Source organism: Mustelus asterias, chromosome 2, assembly GCF_964213995.1.
Source record: "Mustelus asterias chromosome 2, sMusAst1.hap1.1, whole genome shotgun sequence".
In the NCBI taxonomy this organism is placed as follows: Eukaryota; Metazoa; Chordata; class Chondrichthyes; order Carcharhiniformes; family Triakidae; genus Mustelus; species Mustelus asterias.
This window is the reverse complement of record NC_135802.1, coordinates 46,499,676-46,519,132: the sequence shown is the minus strand read 5'-3', so window position 1 is coordinate 46,519,132 and position 19,457 is coordinate 46,499,676. Positions and strand designations below refer to the sequence as shown.

At 42.5% G+C, this 19,457-nt stretch overlaps 1 protein-coding gene across 3 annotated transcripts in view; it reads left to right on the top strand.

Annotated features, from left to right (window-relative positions):
* The window catches only part of plxdc2b (plexin domain containing 2b), a 404,160-nt gene that overhangs the window by 168,889 nt on the left and 215,814 nt on the right, over nt 1-19,457 (top strand). For all 3 annotated transcript variants that reach the window (XM_078234670.1, XM_078234661.1, XM_078234678.1), the window contains one exon: nt 12,519-12,718. In XM_078234670.1, the coding sequence (XP_078090796.1) occupies nt 12,519-12,718 (200 nt within the window). The remainder of the gene's footprint in view (nt 1-12,518; nt 12,719-19,457) is intronic.

Here is a 19,457-nt window from a genome sequence, read left to right as displayed (position 1 = left end):
GTTGGGTAATACACTGGAAAATGTTTTTCAATTAGTGTCGGGAGAGTTTTTCATCTAATTAACGCCTCTGTTTAATGTTTCATTTTAAAGATACCTTTGACTAAATAGGTTATAGTTAATCAGCTGCCCATTATATGTCTCTGCCATGTTTGAGTCAAACCTACCCACTGGCATGGGCTTCAATCTGCAGTATTCTAATTCATTCTGGAGAATGTTACCAACTGAGTGATGCTGGTAAATACATGATGACAGATGCGAGCTGCCACTTAAGGTAATGGCCCAAAATGATCTCAATGGAATTTTCAATCAGCTTAATCTTCCTGTCCCTGCTAAATTTTAGTGGAAAAGTGGACATAAGTAAACAATTGTGTGATGTTGGCAGAAAGCATTAATGGACTATTGTCCATGTTTCGTGCTGATCTGAAGATCCTGGCCCTCGAGAAATAGATTAGTGAACATTATTGAGAATTGATGATAACAGCACATTTTCATTTAAGGTCAGCAATGAGGAACTGATGCAGCATTCAGCAGCTTTTAAGTGACTCATTTATTCAGGTCAGACCTTGTGTTGTTGAATTTAATCAAGAGGAAGATTTCAAAAAGTTGTCAAGCAGTGAAAGAAGTACAAAGGAGCTTTCTACCTGACAGCCTGGATGTAGCGAGCTTTGCTGCATTTGCTGCACCAGAGTCGGAGGAAAATGAGATGACATCTCCGGAGTGCTGAGGGCTTAAATGGGCATACTGCTCACATAAGGTGCTATCTCAGGCATGGGAGTACGTCAACAGAATGTCAGTGCATCCCATTGGTGACCAATGAAGGACCATGCAAGAGGAGAAGTTAAACAGATAACCAGAAGGAGCAAGAGTTGGAAAATAGCCATGGAAGAAATGACAGTGAGCATGATTAAATGACGCTGCCATATAAGGCATTAACTACGAGCCAATTAAATAAGTTACAAATGTCGGAAGAGTGTTGTTGAATGCAGTATTAGTATGCCACAGTATACAGTGATAAAGGAGATGTTTGAGTCATTCCAACCTTACAGGGATTGTATTAAATTGATTTATTATTGTCACATGTATTGGGATACAGTGAAAAGTATTGTTTCTTGTGCACTATACAGACAAAACATACCGTTCATAGAGTACATAGGGTGCAGAATATAGTATTGCAGTTACCAATAAGGTAAGGAGAAAGATCAACTTAATATGTGATAGGACCATTCAAAAGTCTGATGGCAGCAGGGATACTTTTGTATCTTTTTCTCAATGGAAGAGGGTGGAAGAGAGTATGTTCGGGGTGCATGGGGTCCTTGATAATGCTGGCTGCTTTTCCAAGGCAATGGGAAATGTAGACGGAGTCAATGGATGGGAAGCTGGTTTGCGTGATGGACTGGGCTTCGTTCGCAACTATGAAACTGAGGATAATTCATGAGCACAAGCAGGGGCAGCATTTAATTTCTGGCTATTGCAAACTCCACTCTGCAATTGAGTGTTATTGTGGATCAAGTCTCTGCTCTGCACACTCACCCTCAGTGGCATCAGAAAGAGGCACATGTTGGCTATGTACAGTTAAAGCATCTCAGTGCAATGCTCCCAGTGTTGGTGCTGAGGTCTCTGTGCCACGGTGAGCTAACAGCTTGCTTCAATATGCTTGGAGTTAGTTTCCAGGGCAAGGGATTCAGAGACTATGGCCGGAATATTACCGGCCCGCCCGCTATGGGAATCGGAGCGGCGAGGGGCGGACCATGGAAAGGTCCGTTGACCTCGGACGGGATTTTCTGGTTTCGGGATGAACAAGGCCGTAAACTCCTGCCCCATATGTAGTGTTGCTTACTTGAACAGAGTTTGATGTGAGGACTCAATTTTGACTCGGGTACATAGCCTCAAAGCAGACATTTGCTCACAGTTAATTCTGGATAAATGACAGAAAACGTCCTGAAAGCACATGCCTAGAGCCAGATCTGGGAGGCTATCTCTGGTTCACTAACAGAATTATCTTGATCTATCAAATTCTGGGCTAAATAGCCAGCTGAATCACAAGCAGGTTTGAAGGCCTTTACATGTGGAGAGATTACACACCATTCTGCAGTTTATGAAGTAATAGCCCTTTGCGCTGTTGAATATGATGGAGTATTGAACAGTTTATAGTTATAATTGCCATATCCTTTAGCAAAAAAACTCCATCAGGCTCTCCAGCTGCTCCTTGCCAGCGCTCATCTCCATTTGTTCACCAGTCTGTTGAAATAGGACATCTGTGACTTGTGTAACGCAGTGATGAACTGCAAACTGACCTTGCCAAATCTCCCACTATTGCCAGCTGGGAAACAGGATGACAAAGAAAAGGCTGAAAACCGATGTGTCTTCTATCAATACTTTCAGCTGGGTGTTCTTTGGTTGCATTTCTGATTCCAGGAAATAACCCGATCCATCTATGTTTCTCATAGGGAAATATGGGGTGAACTTAAGGGCCCCACCCTGTCGCTGCTGCTGTTTGACCAGTGGTGGGTGAGCATCATGCTAGATGGGCAAGCCCACAGTTGAATTCTGGCAGACATGCCGGTGGCCTAGTGCCCAATGAATGGATAGTAGCCCCCACACCCCCATGCCCCATTGGCAAGGTTGTCCACATATAAAGTTTAAAGTTTATTCATTGGTGTCACAAGTAGGCTTACGTTAACACTGCAATGAAGCTACTGTGAAAATCCCGTGGTCGCCACACTTTGGCGCCTGTTCGGGTACATTGAGGGAGAATTTAGCATGGCCAATGCACCTAACCAGCACATCTTTTGGACTGTGGGAGGAAACCCATGCAGACATGGGGGGAACATGCAGACAGTGACCCAAGCCAGAAATTTGAACCTGGGCCCTTGGCGCTGTGAGGCAGCAGTGCCAGCCACTGTGCCACTGTGCCGCCACGGACATTAAGACATTCCCCAGCACATTGCACAGGTATCGGTCCCACCACCACAGCCTGGGCCGACCTGGTAATTCCTCTCCACTTACCAAAATTTTGGGACTTCAGTGATGATGCTCCCAAGGGCCCACCGCAGTACCAGCAGTGGCCACCGTTCCCAGTGCCTCTGCTGAAATCGGAGAGTTGCCGGACTCTGACTGGCAGTGCTCGGAGGCGGGAACCCGGACAGCAGGCAGCAGTCTGCCTGATTGGGATTTAATACTGATTGAATCCTGCAGCAGCTGGAAATGGCCATGTCTGGGGTTGCCACCAGTTCTCTGGCCATTGGATAGACCCATCACTGCAATCATTAAATTCCATCCCTGGTTTCCTCACACATTGGTCAGAATAGGCCTCATCTACATTATCTTCATTCACACTTCTGTTAAATATCTCAAGTGCTGGAAATTATATTGTTTTGTTAAGCATAGAACTATTCCTGTAAACATTTCTGTAATTAGCTGAATAAGACCATTCTGAGAGTCAAAAAGTCTGATGAAGTTTTAAAGTTTGGAAGTCATGAAAGGAAGTTCTTACTCTTAAGTAAAAGCAACACAGAATGATGTGTCATAGAGTGATGTGGTGCTGATTTGTCCTCATGAATGTGTATTTATTCCAACTAACAACTGAGGGAGTTATGGAATGAGACGCTGCAGAGAGAGTTTGTGCTGTTGTTACACGAGTAATCAATAATAGAGAATTAAATATGCTGCATAAGAGGTAAAACTGATTGTATCGTTCATTTTTTTTCCTGTGAATGTTACATTTTATTTCCATTTATTAGATAGTTTTATGGCTTCTCAATAATATAATTGTCCCCAAAAAGAAGTCTTCAGAGCGATTTGTCCATATCCTCATGGCACATGAGCATCATTGTTTAATTTAGGCTGTGACTGATACTCATTGTGTTCGCTGTGGCCATATGAAAGTATAATAGGGAAAAGGTCAAAGCAGGACATGTTGCCAAAATAATCACCTCTTTGGAGACGGAAAGCCAATTTGTAAGGGCCCCCATAGACTTAGATTTCAGAAAGAACTGACAACTGTAAGAATTTGGCAGGGATATGAGCTTGTGGAAGGAACTGCAAGTTCTGCAAGTAGCCCTGTGGAGCACTTTTAATCAGCAGGTCCTGAAACAATGCGACTCTCTGTGGTAACATTTCATGGCACTGATGTTGTAGCAGAAAGTTTAAATTGCAAGTACAGACAGTGCAACAGCTTTGTAAAAAATGGAAAGGCACTTTAATCTGTTTCAAGGAAACACGCTTTAAGCATCTGATTTAATAGAACAAGTAACAATTCATCCACCATGAAGTTTTGTACCAGGTCTGCTGACGGTGCTAAATTTCAAACTTTTCAGAGATCATTAAACTCCTGACTTGTTGGATCATCGTGGCTAAAACGTCAATGTTGCACAAACCACTGAAGTTCTGGGATGAGTTATCTTCTCTGCGACAGTAGGAAATTTGATTCTGAGATCTTTGACATTACTGAGAGCACAAAGCAGTCATTGCTGACACTCTCTAATTTCCGAAAGAATTGTGTTTTTTGATGAAGGACCAGACTTCAGCGCTCTATTGCTGTCACCCTGGTGTCCTGTTGATTGCATTTGATATCTGATGCAACAGGCGGTCTAATTTCCTGCATGTTTAATGAAAGTGTGGCGTGAAAATAATGAATGTGTAGCAAGCTTCAGTGGAAATCTGTGTTTTATGTTTTTGTGAGAAAGTGATGCTCTCTGGCAGCATCATTTCAGAACCATAGAAACCATGGAAACCCTACAGTGCAGAAGGAGGCCATTCAGCCCAACAACAATCCCACCTAGGCTTTATCCCCATAATCCCACATATTTACCCCGCTAATCCCTCTAACCAAGCATCCTGAGACACTAAGGTGCAATTTGGCATGGCCAATGCACCTGAGGTGTCAGGTACAGTGAATCAGATGGAGTCTTGGATGATTTGCAGCAAATCACCCCAAACCCTTCTCCGAAAGTGTGTTATCATTGACTAGTTGAAAGTCTTCAATGATAGGATTAACGTAATTAATTGTATCTGCATTTAGTATCTGCTTTCCTGTCTTCAGCTGCTCTTTAACCTTTTTTTAAAATTCGTTCCTAATATCATATAGAATTTGGTGGATAATCATATTTTTAGTGTGACCTTCAAAAAATGTTCCTGATGTTCACTTAATTCACTTAAACATTAACTACGGGAAACTTCCAATGGACAGCTGTCTTCTACAGGTTTCCTTCATAATTCTAAATCCATGCAAAGCAAGAAGTGTATTTTTCATGAATACAAAAGGAAGATACTGTTGAAGCTGGAATAAAAAGAGAAAAGTGGCCAATACACTCAGCAGGTCTGGCAGCATCTGTGGAAAGGGAACAGAGTTAACATTTTCAGGTGTGTGAAATTTAATCAGAACTAGGAAAAATTAAGGAAGTGATCGTGTTAAGCAAATGAAAGGGGGAGAATAGGATGACGAACAAAAGGGAAGGTCTGTTACGGGTTGCAGGGTAGAAGAGAACAAATAGCAAATGGTGCAAGGCTAAGAGGAGTGGTAATGGAACAAATAAAGAAATAAAGGATGTGTCGAGAGGAGTTGTGAATGGCAGGATGCTGAATCGCTGCCGACGGAAAAGAAAGGAACAGAATTAAGAGAGAAACGGGAGATGGAACCAAACCAGCAAAGAAACACAAAGCAAAATGGGGTCAGAGGTTTCATTCTTCTTGCCACACTCCCTTCTTGCACTCGCTCAAAAATTAGTACACATCCAACTTTCCACAGTTCTGAAATGTTGGCTGAAATTTCAGCACCCCTGTGGTGATGGACTAGAAGGAGAAAAGCCTGGAAAATAGTGTGGAAAGACTTGGGGGCGAAAAATGTATGTGCCCAACATCTTCCCGCAACCATGCCAATTTGCCCTGAATGTTTTGATGTGCCAAGTGCTCATCTAGATACTTTTTAAAGGATGTGAGGCAACCCACCTCCACCATCCTCCCAGGCAGCGCACTCCAGACCATCACCACCATCTGGGTAAAAAAGCTTTTCCTCACATCCCCCCCCAAACCTCCTGCCCCTCACCTTGAACCTATGTCTCTTCGTGACTGACCCTTCAACTAAGGGGAATAATTGCTCCTTATCCATTATGTCCATGCCTCTCATAATCGTGTACACAAAGTGGATAAGGTCACCCCTCAGTCTTCTCTGCTCCAACAGAAACAACCCAAGCCTATCCAACCTCTCCTCATAACTTAAATGTTCCATCCCAGGCAGCATCCTGGTGAATCTCCTCTGCACCCCCTCCAGTGCAATCACATCTCTCTGATAATGTGGCAACCAGAACTGCACACAGTACTCCAGCTGTGGCCTTGCCAAAGTTCTATACGACTTCAACATGACTTCCTTCCTTTTGTAATCTATGCCTCAATTGATAAAGGCAAGTGTCCCATATGCCTTTTTCACCACCCTACTAACATGCCGTTCTGCTTTCAGAGATCTGTGGACAAACATGTCAAGGTTCTTTTGTTTCACAGAGCTTCCTAGTGTTCTACCATTCATTGAATACTTTCTTGTCAAATTACTCCTTCCAAAGTGTATCACTTCACACTTTTCAGGGTTAAATTCCATCTGCCACTTATCTCCCCATTTGACCATTCCATCTGTATCTTCTTGTAGTCCAAGACACTCTGCCTCACTGTTAACCACCCGTCAAATCATTATGTCATCTGCAAATTTACTAATCCTAATCCCCACATAGTCATTCATGTCATTTATATAAATGATGAGTAATAGGGGGCTCAACATAAATCCCTGTGGTAGGCCATTGGACACTGGCTGTCACCTAAACAGTCTGCTGTCTCCTACAACTGAGCCAATTTTGAATCCATGTTATCAAATTACCATGCATCCCATGTTAATTTACCTTCTTTACAAGTCTCCCATGTGGGACCTTGTCAAAGGCTTTGCTGAAATCCATGTAAACTACATCAACTGCACTATCCTCGTCTACGTACCTGGTCACCTCCTCAAAATTGAATCAATTTGTTAGGCATGACCTCCCTCTGATGAAGCCATGCTGACTATCGCTGATCAAGCTTTGCCTCTCCAAGTGGAGATAGATGCTCTCCTTCAGAAGTTTCTCTAATAGTTTCCCTACCACTGATGCTAGACTCACTGGTCTGTAGTTCCCTGGTTTATCTCTGCAACCCTTCTTAAATAGTGGAACCACATTAGCTGTTCTTCAGTTGTCTGGCACCTCCCCCGTGGCCAGAGAGGAATTGGAAATTTGGGTCCGAACCCCTGCAATCTCCTCCCTTGCCTCCCACAGCAGCCTAGGGCACAATTCATCTACACCTAGAGATTTATCCACTTTTAAGGCTGCCAACACCTCCAATACCTTGTCCTTCCCTATGTCAATTTGACATAAATTATATTATTTTGATACTTCCCCATCATAGTGCCAAAAATATGTATTATGTTTATTAAATAATTCTGGCAGCGTTGCAGTCTAGTTCTGGCAGTGGGCGTTGGCACATGATGTCAGGGGTAATTTTCTAGGGCTTGACAGATGTTTGGAACTTGTGGACTCAGCATTAAAATTCAGAATCTTCGTGAATGGGAGTAAAAGAAAAATCATCAGTCGTTGCTAATTCTTTTTTATTCATTCGTGGGACATGGGCGTCGCTGGCTGGCCAGCATTTATTGCCCATCCCTAGTTGCCCTTGGGAAGGTGCTGGTGAGCTGCCTTCTTGAATCGCTGCAATCCATGTTCTGTGGATTGACCCACAATGCGGTTAGGGAGGGAATTCCAGGATTTTGACCCAGCGACTGTGAAGGAACAACGATATATTTCCAAGTCAGGATGGTGAATGGCTTGGAGGGGAACTTGCAGGTGGTGGTGTTCCCATTTACCTGCTGCCCTTGTCCTTCTAGATAGGAGTGGTCATGGGTTTGGAAGGTGCTATCTAAGGATCTTTGGTGAATGCTGCAGCGCATCTTGTAGATAGTACACACTGCTGCTACTGCGCGTCGGTGGTGAAGGGATTGAATGTTTGTAGATGTGGTCCCAATCAAGTTTTGTCCTGGATGGTTTCAAGCTTCTTGAGTGTTGTTGGAGCTGCACCCATCTGGGCAAGTGGGGAGTATTCCATCACACTCCTGACTTGTGCCTTGTAGATGGTGGACAGACTTTGGGGGGGTCAGGAGGTGAGTTATTCGCCGCAGTATCCCCAGCCTCTGACCTGCTCTTGTAGCCACTGTGTTTATGTGGTGACCCCAGTTGAGTTTCTGGTCAATGGTTACCTCAAGGATGTTGACAGTGGGGGATTCAGTGATGGTTACACCATTGAATGTCAAGGGGCAGTGGTCAGAGTGTCTCTTATTGATGATGGTCATTGCCTGGCATTTGTGTGGTGCGAATGTTACTTGCCACTTGTCAGCCCAAGCCTGGATATTGTCCAGGTCTTGTTGCATTTGAGCATGGACTGCTTCAGTATCTGAGGAGTCGTGAATGGTGCTAATATGTAGCTTTTGGTGGTAAACAGACTGAAGAAACTACAATGATATCCTTTTGTATTTACCCAAACATATAGCTCTTGGATATGATTTTCACTGTTGTATAGCACAGTGAGCACAGAGCATCCAGTACATTTGCCTGACTTCTGCTCCAATGTAGAGCAGCCGTTTCCCAGTAATACAGTAGATGGCAAAATTAGAACCTAGCATACATACTAATGACAGTATATGGGCTAGATGGCTAGCATGTGGTTCCAAATAATGTCAACAGCATTGATTTGATTCCCTGTTTGGCTGAGATAGGCTTGGGACCTGTCTCCCCACCCTGTTCCTGAGAGTGAAAGGCAATATGGCAAACAACCACTGACAAAAAAAACTGGAAATGGTTCAGGATGGAGCATCAGCAGACAATAACCCAAGGACCTAATGGTACCACTGTATCAATCATTTCAGTAAGAAGTCTCACAACACCAGGTTAAAGTCCAACAGGTTTATTTGGCAGCACTAGCAATCATTTCAATCACGTTTTATCCATCTGCCGCTGGGAAGACTGGATGCAAGGTTTTCCCCAAAATACTTTTGAAACTTTGGTTCCACATGGATAGGATCCTTCACAAAATAATGTATTCTCAATCAAACAAATAGGAAAAACTGTTTTTCACACAATACCACAGGAATCTTGCTCGTGCCAGGCTTTTTACAAGGATTCTGTGTGGAAGTACAATAGGCACAGAACTACAGCATTGTGGCAAATATTGAGATGGCTCCCATAAATGGCAGAAGATTAGGCCCAACAGATTCATTTTTTCTGATAAATTCAAAGTGTCAGTGTCCCGGTCCCAAGTTATATTCGGAAGCCAGACTAGACCCCAACAAGTTTTCATTTTTTGGCATAAATGTGAGGATAGGATATTTCTTTCCAGGAATGATTCCACTGACAAATTAGGGATCTTTTATAGTGAAACATACTTTATTTAAGAACACAGTTTAAATATAACTCGAGCAAATGAATCAGCTTAGCCATTAATAGTTGAATATTATTTAAAAATGAAAGAAAGGAATTCCAATTCCAAATGAGCCCCATTCATGAAAAGATCAAAACCCATTTTTAAGTAAACACAGTTAGCATACCCAGGCATACTGCTATAAATTGGGTTAAAGGTCTTGAAGCTTTCAGAGAGATTTTGAGCAGAGAGCGTGAGTTCTCAGGAACAGCCTACACATAGCAGACCTCCAATAGCAACTGCAAAAGCTCCTTTCTCCCTGCCACAAACCCAGCTCTGCACATTAACCACATTCTCACATGACTCCGTCAATCAACTTCCCAAAAAATTGTTTGTGTAAACGAAAGTCCATTAGCTCTATCAAAATAACGAATTCCTAGCCGAAATTTACTTGCTTTTACAAACCTTAAGCTATTTTTTCCAGACATACAGACTGTGTGCAGAAAAAAGCTGAAATTTTAAACATTCTCCAGAAACATTAAAAACAATACTATAGCAACCTGCTACTATTATCACAAAAGGAATATTGCAAAGATTCTTTTTAACTAATGTGTTTCCTTCAATTTAGCTTTAAACAATACCTTGTCTTGCAGGTTCTCCTATTTTTCCTTCATCACTAGTGGTTGAAGTGCAATCTTTTGAGCAAAACTTATAAATTATAATTCCCTCATAGGTTAATAGGGAGGAACTGACTTCAGCAGGATATTCCTACAGGTATCAAATAAGTAGTAATAGAAAGTGTTGAAAAATCTCAGCAGGTTTGGCAGCAACTTAGAGAGAGAAACAGAGCTAGTGTTTCGAGTCCAATGATTCTTCTTCTCCAATATGACTCTTCTTCGGAACTCAAGAAGTCAAGACTCCAAAGACTCCTGCTGCCATCAGACTTTTGAATGGATCTACCTCGCATTAAGTTGATCTACCTAGCTACAACTGTAACACTACATTCTGCACTCTCTCCTTTCCTTCTCTATGAACTGTATGCTTTGTCTGTTCAGTGCGCAAGAAACAACACTTTTCACTGTGTACTAAGACATGTGAAAAGAATAAATCAAATCAAATCATTTAGAAATGTACCATATAAAATGGTGATTTATTTTGTCAATATAAATAATTGTGTAGCTAACCATTTTAGTAACCATAACAAACACTGTGATGGAGTCATTGCAGTTGAATTGACTGCATTCTACTTTATACATAACTATCAATTTGGTGACACTTGCTGTTTCATTTCTGAAGAGTAGTCATTTCATAAACATCATCTTATAAAATATACTGGACAATTTATTTTTCAAGGTATTAACTTATATTGCAATTTTCAAACAAGCAAGTGCTTATATGCTCTGACAAGCATTTCAACTTTATTGGTAGCTATAGGCTGTAAAATACAGTTAGGAGGAAAATGGAATGCATTTGGAATGAAAAATGAAAAGTTGCATTAATATAGCTCTTTTCACCATCACTGGAAATCTCAAAACACAAAACAGCCTGTGAGGTACTTTTGAAGTGTGAAAGGTAAAGTCACCATAGTCTGCTCTCCCCTTTGAGCTGACTGGTAGAGATTTTAACCTGAGGATCACCACACCTCAGGCAAGGGGCAAAGTTGAGAAGGTGGGCCTTCATGAATAACCTCAGCTAGTACGGGAATTGAACCCGCGCTGTTGGGTCACCTTACTTCAAAAACCAGCCATCCAGCCAACTGAACTAACCAACTCGTCACTGTTAGAATGTAGGAAATACGGCAGCCAATTTGTGCACAGGAAACTTCCACAAACAGCAATGTGATAATGACCAGATAATCTGTTTCTGTGAAGTTGATTGAGGGATAAATGTTGGCCAGCACATCAAGGTAACTCCTTGAAATAATGCCATGGGATCCTTTCTATCTAGCTGAGCAAGCAGATGGGGGCCATAGAATGAATTCTTATCTAAAAAATAGCACATCCAACAGTGTGGTCTCAAAACTGCGCTGAAGTGTCGACCTTGACGTATGCACCAAGCCCTGAGACAGGTCTTGAACCTGGAACCTTGTGATTCCAAGGCAAGAGTACTACACTTTGCGTTCTGGCTGTCCAGAATTTTAACGGCTGTCCATTGAGGGTTAATGTTTCAGTTACAGTAGTGGGGTAATCAATGTCAAACAATGAATTAATTATTAACCTGCTAATATCAAGACAGTGAATATTTCTTATCCTACTCTTTCATTGGGTGTTGACTCTGACTCGATTGGTCGCACTCTCATCTCTGAGTCAAAAGGTTTAGGTTCAAGTGCCACACTAAGGTTATGGTCATGATTTTCCGCACTCCCCGTGATGTGTTTTGGCGCGGCGGATGCCACCTGCCATTGGCCGATAGCGGGATATTCCAAATTCCTCGCTGTTGACAGTGTTTTCTGTTGTTCGCACCCTCCGGCACTGGGGAACTTGTGGCACAAGGTCGCTGTCATGGGACCGGAAGATCCTGCTGGCAGGAATAGCTGGAAAATCCCACCCGAAAGCACAAAACTCGAGGCTTTCACTCCGGTGCAGTAGTGCGAGGGTGTTGCATGGCAGAAGTGGTATATTTTACATGAGATGTTAAACTGAGGCCCGGTCCGCTCTCTCAAATGTATGTAAAAGATTCTGTGGCATTGTTCATAGAAGAGCATGGAAGTTATCCCTGTTGTACTTCATTGCTGTAAATAGCTTTGGGGTGTCCTGTTGTCATGAAAGAGCCTTTATAATTGCAAGTCTTTTTAAAATTCTTTTGCAAGATTGAATTTTTAAAAATTCCTTCACCTATTCAAGAAGGGTATTCAATGTTCTATTTTTGTTTTCTCAATTGAATCTTATTTACTTTTCCAATTTTTGACCTTCCACATAACCGGTACATTGGTTGGTAAGGTTCCAAATCTTGTGTTCAACTGCTTTCACCAGATATCGATGCCTTTAGGCTCAGTGACTGATCCTCCAGTGTTAAACATTTGGAATTTGTTTTTCTGCTGTTCTGAATAATACATTGCACCACATTAGCTGACTTTTGTTTCTCCATCTTTATTCTAGAGGTGCTTTATGCATTTAGCCCGAGGTTATCATCAGATATCTTGTTAGACGTCAAAACCTACAATCACCGATGGAAGCGAGAACAACCACCCAAATCAGTGGATACAAACCGAGCTAGTCCAGACCAAGACTTTGCAGATCCTACTAAGATCTTTGACATTCAACCTGCTGAGGACAATAGCAATGATACAAAAATTGAGGTATGCTTATTATCTTAAAGTGTTATAAATGAACTGTTTTTTTCAATGGATCGCTAAACAGCAAACCATTACAATGTTATACCTTTTTTAGGATTGTAGTTATAAAGTACGTACATACGTGCATGGTGGCACAGTGGTTGGCACTGCTGCCTCACAGCGCCAGGGACCCGGGTTCAATTCCGGCCTAGGGTCACTGTCTGTGTGGAGTTTGCACGTTCTCCCCGTGTCTGCATGGGTTTACTCCGGGTGCTCTGGTTTCCTCCTACGGTCCAAAGGTGTGCGGGTTTGGTTGATTGGCCATGCTAAATTGCCCCTTAATGTCAGGGGGACTAGAAGGGTAAATACATGGGGTTATGGGGATAGGGCCTGGGTAGGATTGTTGTCGGTGCAGGTTTGATGGGCCAAATCGTCTCCTTCTGCATTGTAGGATTCTATGAAATGTTGAGTCACGAGAGACCATTAAACATGGAAGAATGTATGCTACTCCTCTTTAATATTTCAAACAAACCTGTTGATTTTCTTAAAGAAGTTATTTTTTGAGTTATGAGTGAAAGCTATTCGATTCAACACTGTTGATGAAGACTCTCACACACCTAAAAGTAGAAATTGGACAGGGCCCAAAACTGGGCCTGATTTCTGTGATGGTGCACCGGAACGAAGCAGCCCAAGGACCTTCCCCAATTTGTCCTCCATTACATGGTTATGTTTTAAGGAAGTAAAGAGCTATATTCTGCACCATGAAATAGCACCATTGGGCAGAATTTAATGGTCATGACAGTGGGCCTAGCCATAGAGCTGGTGGTATCCCCACTGCAGGAGCGCCATCAAGATTAGTTCCAGACTAGGCAGCCTACTGGCTCCAACAGGAACAATTTCCTGCTGGACATCCTGGTGCGGGGCAGATGTCCCATCTTTAAGAGCTGTTGGCTCACCAACGACTGGCACCTCTCCAGTACTGACAGCACCAGCAGGATGGTGGCCACTTCTGGTACTGCAGGAGACTGAGGATGAAGATTCCAGAGCCTCCAGCCAAAGCTGAGTGGTCAGGAATGCCATGGCTAGTCACAGAGTCCTATTAAGGGAAGGAGGAGGGGATGGGATCTATGTAAAGGGGATGGCTTCCCAAGAGTCCCTCCATTCCCATTGGTGGGTCCCTCCATTGCTTTGTAACATTCTAATTAAATGTTTTTAAAGTTACCAAACAGGATACAAAAGTATGGTTCAAAGGCGACAGTTTTGACTTCAGGACATCTTTGGAGGTCATAATTGTTTTTGGATGTTTCAATTATATAAACTATTTATGTAACGTAGGAATATTACAAATACCGAGACTAATGCTGGAATTTCCAAAGAATTCCTACTGACAGAAATAACTGATATATCGGGATCTTTGAAACATCCCTGACTTTGGATTGAGGCCACATGTGAATTGGTCGCTGAATTTATGGCCACTGATCCCGGAAGATGAATTTACTCAAATCAGATTCCAGGCATCAACTGGCATAAGACAGTCATTAAAATCACAAAAGGAAATAACAAATGAGAGCAGATCATTTGACCCAGTGAGCCAGTGAAATCCAACCCATCATTTGAACACAAGAACTAGAAGCAGGAATTGGGCACCAGGTCCTTCCCCTGCCGTTCAATACGATCATGGCTGATCTATGCTGGCCTCATTTGAATCATAGAATCCCTACAGTGCAGAAGAAGGCCATTCAGCCCATCGAGCCTGCACTGACAGCAATCCCACCCAGACCCTATCCTGGTAACCCCACATATTAACCCTGCTAGTCCCCCTGACACTAAGGGGCAATGTAGCATGTCCAATCAACCTAACCTGCACATCTTTGGACTCCCCAGTTTGCTGAGACATGAAGGTCAGGGGAGATAGCTTGAGCCATTGGTCAGCATTCTTTGACTATAGGGTCAGGAGGGGCACTCGTGCTCCTCACAGCTCTGTATTCAGAAAGTATACTTTAAAAACATATCCTGCTTGTTGTGGCCTCACAGGTGTTCCCTTTAAGAACTGCCACTGGGGAGGTGATAGCCAAGTGGCATTATCACTAGATTATTAATCCAATAACTCAGCTAATATCCTGGGGACCTGGGTTTGATTCCCGCCACGACAGATGGTGGAATTTGAATTCAATTTTTTTTAAAATCTGGAATTAAGAATCTACTGGTGACCATGAAACTGTTGTAGATTGTCAGAAAACCCATCTGATTCACTAATGTCCTTTAGGCAAGGAAATCTACCGTCCTTACCTGGTCTGGCCTACATGTGACTCCAGAGATACAGCATTGTGGTTGACTCTCAACTGCCCTCCAATGGAAACTAGGGATGGAGAATAAATGCTGGCCAGCCAGCAACACCCATGTCCAACGAATGAGTACTTAGGCCGTAAACAGGCCTGGTTTTCCTGAGTGCCTGAATTTCTAGGCCATGAGCTTTTCCTAATATACTTAATCTGCTTAAGGATGTGAATAGCAAAAAATGAAACTTTCACATTTACCTCTGACTTGTACAAGTAATCAAATATATAGTTTGGAATGAATCAACATTATTGACTTGTGATCCTTTGTATTGTGCTTCACAGATTGTATTTCATTTGTTGTAAAAAGAGTGTAACTAGTACATTCCATGAGCTATTTATCATAGAATCATACAGTGCAGAAGGAGGCCATTTGGCCATTGAGTCTGCACCGACCACAATCCCACCCAGGCCCTATCCCCACAACCCCATGCATTTACCCGAGCTAGTCCTCTGACACTAAGGGGCAATTTAGCATGGCCAATCAACCTAACCCGCACATCTTTGGACTGTGGGAGGAAACTGGAGCACCCGGAGGAAACCCACACAGACACGGGGAGAATGTGCAAACTCCGCACAGACAGTGACCCAAGCCGGGAATTGAACCCGGGTCCCTGGCGCTGTGCGGCAGCAGTGCTAACCACTGTGCCACCATGCCGCCCAGCTTTAATCAACTTTGCTTTATGTTAATCTTCAACCCTATTTTTTTCCTTCCTCTTTTCTCCCTTCCCCTCTCTCTCTGTCAGTGTTAACTCCTTGCTAGGATTCAGTTCTCTGGATGCTGGCCAGCCTCTTGGACCTTATCCAGGTGCTTACTATACCTATAGTGAGTGTCAGCACACTATTTGATCACCAGAAGCAATACAGCCAAGTACAACCCTATTCTCAGCCAACACCCACGCATGCATTCTTCCAGCAGCTATCACTGGTGTGAATTCTGACTGCTTATCTCCCTCCTTAATGCACAATTTTATTTTGATCCTTTTTGCTCCTGTCTCCCGTACTTAACTTTTATTTGTTTCTCTCCTAATTTAATTGAAGTTGAAGATATTACAGGGCTACAGAAAAAAAGAGTAAGGGATGTGTGACCAAGTATGATATTGTTCTTTCAAAGAGTTGGCACAGGTACGGTGGCCTGAATGGCTCGTTTTGTGCTATGAGTTCCCCTGACTCCAATTCTCACTTCAGTGATCTGCCATCGAGTGTTGTTCTCCGTATGTCCTGAATCAAATAATCAGTTTCTATTGTGGGTTTTTCTGGCCTTTCCTGCCAATTGAGTCTTTCCGTCTCACCAAAGGCCACCCACCGCGACGGGTGACCCAACGGCAGGATCAGTGAGCCACGCATACCGCATTAGATGTCGGTGGGCCTGGAAGATCCTGCAGGTGGTCAACACACCCGGGGGCTGGAAAATCCCATCCTATGAAATGTCACAGTAAATGGGTGGATAATATTGACATTACGCTTCTTCTTCTGAAAATTGTAAATCTCTGCTGATAACGAATTACAACATAAAAGTTGACAAACGATTAAACATCCCTGCAAAGTAAAAATGGGTTTGTGTGTTAATAAAAACAGCTTTTCTTGGTGTCCGCTGATATTTCTGATTGACTCAATCGATGTAGTTGTTTAAAACAAGGAACTCCATTAGTTTCCAGCCAGGTTTACCAGAGAAATCACCAGGACTTTTTGTATAAGCTTGGGAGAATAGAAACATAGAAACTGAAGCAAGAGTAGGCCATTCGGCTCTTCGAGCCTGCTCCGCCATTCATTTTGATCATGGCTGATCATTGAATTCAATATCCTGATCCCCCTTCCCCCCATCATATCCCTTGATCCCTTCAGCCCAAAGAGCTATACCTAATTTCTTCTTGAAATCACACAACATTTTGGCCTCAACTACATTCTGTGGTAGTGAATTCCATACATTCACCACCCTCTGGGTGAAGAAATTTCTCCTCACCTCAGTTCTAAAAGGTTTACCCTTTATCCTCAAAATATGACCCCTAGTTCTGGACTCCCCCACCATTGAGAACATTCTTTCTGAATCTACCCTGTCCAATCCTGTTAGAATTTTATAAGTTTCTATGAGATCCCCTCTCACTCTTCTAAACTCCAGTGAATATAATCCTAACCGATTTAGCCTCTCCTCATACGACAAACCTGCCATCCCAGGAACCAGCCTAGCAAATCTGCGCTGTACTCTCTCTATAGCAAGGACATCCTTCCTCAGATAAGGACACCAAAACTGCACAAAATGCTCCAGGTGTGGCCTCACCAATGCCCTATACAATTGCAGTAAAACATCCCTATTTCTTTACTCAAATCCTCTCGTTATGAGGATGGCACATACCATTTGCCTTCTTTATTGCCTGCTGTACTTGCGTGCTTACTTTCAGCGACTGATGCACGAGGACTCCAAGATCTCGTAGAGTATCTACCTCTCCCAATTTACACCCATTGAAGTAATAATCTATCCTTCCTATTATTGCGACCAAAGTGGATAACCTCACATTTATCCACATTATATTGCATCTGCCATGCAGGTGCCCACTTAGTCAGCCTGTCCAAATGACGCTGAAGCATCTCTGCATCCTCCTCACAGCTCACCCTCCCACCCAACTTTGTTTCATCTGCAAATTTGGAGATAATACTTTCAGTTCCTTCTTCCAAATCATTAATATATAATGTGAACAGTTGCATTCCTAGCACAGATCCCTGCAGAACCCCACTAGCCACTGACTGTCAATCAGGAAAAAGAACTGTGGAAAATATCATTTGTTTTTAATTAAAAATACAAAAAAATCTAAAAAGCAATTTTAAAGGGAAACAGTTAAAAATAATAGGAGCAGAAAGCAACGGCATGGGGTGACATGGTGGCGCAGTGGTTAGCACTGTTGCCTCACAACGCCAGGAACCTGGGTTCGATTCCGGCCTCGGGTCACTGTTTGTGTGCAGTTTGCATGTTCTCCCCATGTCTGCGTGGGTTTCCTCCGGGTGTTTCGGTTTCCTCCCACAGTCCAAAGATGTGCAGGTTAGGTGAATTGGTCATGCTAAATTTTCCTTTAATGTCCAAAAGATGTGTAGGTTAGGAGAATTAGTGGGGTAAATATTTGGTTATGGTGATGGGGGCCAGCGTAAGATGCCCTGTCAGAGAGCAGACTTGATGGGCCCAATGGCCTCCTTCTGCACTGTAGGAATTCTACGATTCTATGCAAGGCTCAGCATTCCATCAAACGCTCACTTCCGTTTTTGATTTTGTCACTTTACAACAGCTTTGAAAAATTAATCTTTAGTTGAATGACTTACGTGTACAGTTTTCATCATCTTGTCTTCTTTTCCTCCATTTTTGAGTTCCTCTGTAGAACAATGTATTTTATAATTAGCATCTATTAAACACGGACTAATGCAATGTTATTACAGACTCTCAGATGCCACGGAGATTCGACAAAAAATGTTCCAAATTCTGGAGGTGTTTTATTTCCCCTGTAAAATGAAGATTAATTACTTTTTCACTGGAGGTTAATCAATCCCTGTTTTGTTTTGTACTTATGGAGGCTGATTTATTTTAATTTAAAACCACTCTCAAGTGTGGTGGTTGCAAAATGATTTATCCATTTCTGGATAGGAATTTTGCCCTCGAACGAGTAGATGTGGCCAGAAGAATTGTTATTTTTGATGCATAGACTGCACATTGTTCCACATGGCAATTGCTTCCAAATAGTGGCAAAAGGAATCAGTTTACCGCAGTCACTGTATGCAATGAAGCCAACATTCAATGATTTACAGGAAATTGTGAAGAATGAGTTGTATTAAAAACTTGATTATGTGGCACGGCAATGTCTTACTTCATTAAAGAAAATCTGTGGAATTGGCTGTAAGAGGCAGAGCTGATGCCTTTAGTACAAGAATTCACCCCCCTCCTTCTGATTTTTTGCATGATAAACTGGAGAAATCTGGTTCCCCATCTTGAAAAATTGCTTTCTTGTTTTTCATCCATCATCTTACCTTTTCTGCTGCTCTTTCGAGAATTCAATCTGTTCATAGCTAAAGTGACAAACTATCCCCAGAGTGTCTCAAAATAGACATACTCTCCATACGTTCACTGCGCTGTGTCATAAATAAAGCATGATTCGACATTTAATGCATATTTTTAACTTCAGTTTTTCAAACGTGCTCATAAATTGTGGACCACTGTTTCTGAATATTCACATTTCTCATTAGAGAGATATCTGTCAACAGTCTGTGGGATAAACGGTGCAGATCAATTTAAAGAGAGTGGGCTAAGCAGCAAGATACCTTTTACAAGTTAAACCGTTAATACTACGAGTGGATTTAAATCATGTGTGAAGCACGTAATACCTGGTTCAACTGGATAACTGAAAAATGACCTGATCCAATTTTGGCAGGATATCACGCCCCAAGAT